Here is a 6,000-nt window from a genome sequence, read left to right on the forward strand (position 1 = left end):
CATATCAGTGTGTCTGTATGTGTCTCGGTGTGTTATCACTGCCTGTGTGTAAATGTGTGTGCCTATCAGTGTGTCTGTATGTGTCTCGGTGTGTTATCACTGCCGGTGTGTAAATGTGTGTGCATATCAGTGTGTCTCGGTGTGTGTCTCGGTGTGTTATCACTGCCTGTGTGTAAATGTGTGTGCATATCAGTGTGTCTGTATGTGTCTCGGTGTGTTATCACTGCCGGTGTGTAAATGTGTGTGCATATCAGTGTGTCTGTATGTGTCTCGGTGTGTTATCACTGCCGGTGTGTAAATGTGTGTGCATATCAGTGTGTCTCGGTGTGTGTCTCGGTGTGTTATCACTGCCGGTGTGTAAATGTGTGTGCATATCAGTGTGTCTGTATGTGTCTCGGTGTGTTATCACTGCCTGTGTGTAAATGTGTGTGCCTATCAGTGTGTCTGTATGTGTCTCGGTGTGTTATCACTGCCGGTGTGTAAATGTGTGTGCATATCAGTGTGTCTCGGTGTGTGTCTCGGTGTGTTATCACTGCCGGTGTGTAAATGTGTGTGCCTATCAGTGTGTCTGTATGTGTCTCGGTGTGTTATCACTGCCGGTGTGTAAATGTGTGTGCATATCAGTGTGTCTGTATGTGTCTCGGTGTGTTATCACTGCCGGTGTGTAAATGTGTGTGCATATCAGTGTGTCTGTATGTGTCTCGGTGTGTTATCACTGCCGGTGTGTAAATGTATGTGCATATCAGTGTGTCTGTATGTGTCTCGGTGTGTTATCACTGCCTGTGTGTAAATGTGTGTGCATATCAGTGTGTCTGTATGTGTCTCGGTGTGTTATCACTGCCGGTGTGTAAATGTATGTGCATATCAGTGTGTCTGTATGTGTCTCGGTGTGTTATCACTGCTGGTGTGTAAATGTGTGTGCATATCAGTGTGTCTCGGTGTGTGTCTCGGTGTGTTAGTGAATTTCTGCCATGGTTAAAGAGCCGCCCGTGGTGGCATTAAGTTGCCAGTCAGCAGATATAAGTGGCAGCGGGCGTCCGTAACCCTTTTTATGCCGGGGGGACAACGATACATTGCGCTGCATGTTATGATGCTGCTTTGCAAAGTGCTAGCTCTTCTGGCACATTCCTCATACACAGAGTCCCTCACAGTCCTTATACATCTCATGTTCTTCATCGTGTCCCTCACACTCCTCATGTCCCTCACACCCCTCATCATGTCCCTCACACTCCTCATGTCCCTCACACTCCTCATCATGTCCCTCACACTCCTCATGTCCCTCACACCCCTCATCATGTCCCTCACACTCCTCATCATGTCCATCACACCCCTCATCATATCCATCACACACATCATGTCCCTCACACTCCTCATGTCCATCACACACATCGTGTACCTCACACTCCTCATGTCCATCACACACATCGTGTACCTCACACTCCTCATCATGTCCCTCACACTCCTCATCATGTCCATCACACCCCTCATCATGTCCATCACACCCCTCATCATGTCCATCACACTCCTCATCATGTCCATCACACCCCTCATCATGTCCATCACACCCCTCATCATATCCATCACACATCATCATGTCCCTCACACTCCTCATCATGTCCATCACACTCCTCATCATGTCCATCACACCCCTCATCATATCCATCACACACATCATGTCCCTCACACTCCTCATATCCATCACACACATCGTGTACCTCACACTCCTCATCATGTCCCTCACACTCCTCATCATGTCCATCACACACATCGTGTACCTCACACCCCTCATCATGTCCCTCATGTCCATCACACACATCGTGCCCATCACACTCCTCATCATGTCCCTCATGTCCATCACACACATCGTGCCCATCACACTCCTCATCATGTCCCACAGGCTCTTCGTGTCCCTCATGCTCCTCATCATGTCCCTCATCATGTACCTCGTGCTCCTCATCGCGTCCCTCACACACAATGTGTCCCTCACACTCATCAGACCCCTCACACTCCTCCTTTCTTCTTTCTCTAGGGTCTGAGAACTGACGTGTGCCAGAAACTCTCCAACGCTTGTTCCCTCAAGCCCCCGTATACATCCTATCAGGGGATTGTAATTCCCAACCAAGGAACCAAATTCACAAATTACAGGGTAAGAACTTCTTCTCTGCTGCTCTGATCGCATGTTAAGCTCATTACCCCCTTTGCCTTTTACAGGACACTTCAGGGAAGGTCACAAGTAAAGTATCGGGGGCAATTTTTACTAAGCTGTGCAATTCTATATTCCACCTTCTGGCTCCAGAAGACAGCATAATGTTCTGTAAAGTGGAATAACACAGCTTCATGAATATGTGCTCTGATACTTCACTTGTGACCTCCTCTGAAGTATGGGAATATTATACAATAGTATGTGGTGCAGTGTCCCATTTGTGTTGTCATTGCTTATAGAAGTTTAGTAGTCCCTCCCCTACCTAGGAATTCATCTTAGCGGATCAGTTGAAACTTTATATAGAGCTAATTATCCTACACTAATGAAGCTCCTCAATGACAATCTAGAATCATGGGAGAAGGAGCGGCTCAGTGAGTAAAAACACTGACTGGCACTGAGAGTTTGAAGCAGGGGAGCCTGGTTCACTTCCCGGTGTCGGCTCCTTGTGACCTTGGGCAAGTCACTTTATCTCCCTGTGCCTCAGGCACCGAAACATAGATTGTAAGCTCCACGGGGCAGGGACCTGTGCCTGCAAAATGTCTCTGTAAAGCGCTACGTAAAATAGCAACGCTATACAAGAACATGCTATTATTATTACGAAATACAGCATCTCTTGGATACGTAGAATAGCCTCGGTGAAGAGGAACCTTCTCTCAAGGTTGATGTATTTGATCCCTGTGTAAAGCTGTGATCTAAAGGTTATGCAGCCATGTATGTCCAGGTTCATATGGGGAGGTAGGAAGCCCAGGGCCAAAAACCTTGATTCTCCAATGGCCCACTGCCATGGGAGGTCTGGCTGTCCCGAACCTGCTAAAGTAGTTACAAGCCTCCCAATAGGGACAATTACTTCTCTGGAATTCCCAGGACAACACCAGAGATTGGCTTGAGGTGAAAAATGGAATGGGCCTCCCCATAAAGATAAGCTCTTGGGGTGTCAAAGTACAGCATGTGAGCCGTGGGAGAGGGTTTATACCCCACCCCACCCCCTCCCCTCCTCTTTTGTGTAAAGGTTTTGCAGAAAGTATGTTGAAATCCTTCCAAAATTCTTTTACGGTTGAACTTCCTTCCTCATCAGTTGTCCTGATGGCCTTGGAATATGTTCGCCTAAAATAGTAGGCCTTGAAGGAAGCAATACCCCCTGGTCCAAAGGCTGGATCAATGAGGGGGTGTTGGGGCGGTATGAATACCACCATAATGTGTGGATGCAAATCATCCAGGAACACGGGATGGCCAGGAGCATTGTCCAGGAGGAGCAATGCTTTCAAAGCAAGATTATTCTGCAGGGATTAACTCTGAACTTGCTCTGCAAGAGAGCTGTAAACCATTGGGCTGTGAGCTACAAGCACGCAGGCAAGAAGAACTCCCCACACACCAGTGCACATGGTCGTAATGCTCTCCCCATTTTCTCCCTCTCTCTAGACTCACTCGTACGATCTCCCACATTGACCGCATCCAACGGAAAGACAGACCCACAACGCATGGGACCCTCTACCTGTATATACAGAGAGAACCAAGCTTGTAGTTATATAGGGTGTTTGTATCACGCACACAGGCTGGTCTCACATTTACATTACAACTCATTACTGGTTTACGCTTCACCCCGTTACTCAGGGCAGGCTCCCCATTCCATGTTAGAGGGGACTTCCGGAAGCCAAACTCGTTAAGAACCGGTGTGAAAAAACGAACCAATTTCCCCCAGAAAAGTGTTAGGGAATTCCGGCAGGTTTTTTTGGACTGGTTTCCTAGTCCTAGTTTTGCAGATGGAAGACTTTGGTAAAGAGACATCAATGTATTCATATTTATTAAGCACAATACTGTGCCATAAAAACATATTTCTTCCATGTGATAGACTAAAGCATGAATTAGAGTTTCATTCGTCTGATTAGCGAGCCTGATGCTTGATACAGAACCTTATATCTCGGCGGTCGGGTTATCGCAGTAGCTAAGGCCATGAATAAACGTAGTGGTACTGTGCAATAATGCAGACCGTCCTCCCTCTAAATGCTGGATCATTTTATTATGCTGCTGTTTGTTTTTAATCCCCACTTCGCTTCCAAATAATTATTTTATTAGAGATGTATTAAAGGGAACAGCTCACAGGATGTAACACGCCGGTCTGGGGATTAACCAATCGGAACGCTTCTTCTTGACCTATATGATGGCTCTTAAAGTGGGAGGGGAAAAGGTCAGAGGGGTCGGAGGTCATGCGTAGCAGGGAGATATAGAATTATTGAGCTACCGCACAATTGTATGTGATTTGTATACAATCACAAATGACTTGTATTTATTTTATGCAGTTATACATTTAAATTATACAGAGAACAGGGAGACAGAAGAATCAGTCGCGCACACGCACACGCACACGCACACATTACAGTAACTGCCCATCTGACGTCTCTGTTTCTTTCATATCATTTTTGTATGACGAATAGCAATTACATCTGTTTATATTAGTGCTTTCCATGTTACTAGCTGTTGGATATACCAGTACTCAGGAAAAGAACACTTTTTTTTAAATGTATGTGTTATAAAATGAAAGTGCTGCAAAAATAAATGTTTGCTACAAAGAAAAAAATAATCTGTGTCTGCGATGTTATTATGTCTGAGGTTCGGGGGAAGTTTCTGCCCCACATCTTCTCATGGGTTTCAAAGCTTTTATTTACACCCAAAAGGCCCTCTCGGTGAGCCCAATGAAATATATTGTGCTATATACAGCCTTTGAAGGTAGTGGTCAGAAGTGTATGAGGACGGTCACTAGCCACTGAGGCTACTGCGTACTGGACATCCGTGAAGGAGCTCTGGTGTGTGGTCACTAGAAGATATGTTAGCTGGGCAGGGCAACTCTAGCAAGGAGTGAGCCTGAGCACCAGGGACATTTATGAAGAGAGTTATTTTATTACAGCAACATAAACAAACTCTTCTAGACGGCTCCCACCCAGCAGGTGCACTGGCTTAGGGTGTTGGAGTGAATGGGTGTATACACCTAGGTGGGAGGTCGGGTGGACTTCCTTGACAGCGATGAGGGAGCAGCACGGGCATTTTCCTTCAAGTCTCCTCTTTGCCAAACACATCCAACGACGAGTTGGCTTAGCGGCCGGGGTGGTGACTAGCTTTAGCTGAAGGATGCTTAGACGTGCGTCGCAGTCCATTGGCGTCAATGTAGAGCCGTCTGCGCTGGGTGATTATCGCACTGTTTGGCTTGGTTAATGTTCCTTCAGATAGGATTTGGAAGGTTTTGGCAGGTCTGGAAGTCCGGGGCAAGTTTAAGGGGTAAAATAGCCCGTTGGTGGAGGCTGTTTGGGGGGGGTAAGTACATTGTAACCTTGCCAGACGGGGCTCAGTTATGGTAATGTCTGGTGGTGGCATGGTGGGTAAGTGGGCAGGGCTCATTGTGCTTTGAGGACCTAGGGCCCATCTAACGGCTGACCAGGGGTCAGCTGAGCAGCTGGGACTTGGGATGGTTGCAGCTAACAGGCTGTGATTTAAGCGATTAGCCTTACCTGTGGGTGCAGCACTCTGGCACGATTAGCACCTCCCCTTTTGCTGTATATAAGTAAAAGCAGTGGCCATTGTACCTCCAGACGTGCGTGCGTGAGCGCGTGCGCTGTATTTGCGGGATGTTGGGGGGGGGCAGCATCGCAGGCTCTGAGGTCAGGTTATTTTAAATTTGTAGTTCTAACTGAACGCAGCACACATTACTTAATTATGATTTTTTTTTTTAATGTATTTTTTGGGCGGGGATTACAACAGTATATTGCTTTTAATTTGATATAGCCTAACATTTTCTGAAAAACAAA

At 46.6% G+C, this 6,000-nt stretch overlaps 1 protein-coding gene across 2 annotated transcripts in view; it reads left to right on the top strand.

The window, feature by feature from the left end:
* Positions 1–4,773, top strand: part of LOC142469053 (uncharacterized) — a 43,252-nt gene extending 38,479 nt beyond the window's left edge. For both annotated transcript variants that reach the window (XM_075575910.1, XM_075575911.1), the window contains 2 exons: positions 2,030–2,146; positions 3,623–4,773. In XM_075575910.1, the coding sequence (XP_075432025.1) occupies positions 2,030–2,146; positions 3,623–3,649 (144 nt within the window). In that variant the 3' untranslated portion in view covers positions 3,650–4,773. The remainder of the gene's footprint in view (positions 1–2,029; positions 2,147–3,622) is intronic.
* The last annotated feature ends 1,227 nt before the right edge of the window (positions 4,774–6,000 follow it).

Source organism: Ascaphus truei, chromosome 18 (genome assembly GCF_040206685.1).
Source record: "Ascaphus truei isolate aAscTru1 chromosome 18, aAscTru1.hap1, whole genome shotgun sequence".
Classification (NCBI taxonomy): domain Eukaryota; kingdom Metazoa; phylum Chordata; class Amphibia; order Anura; family Ascaphidae; genus Ascaphus; species Ascaphus truei.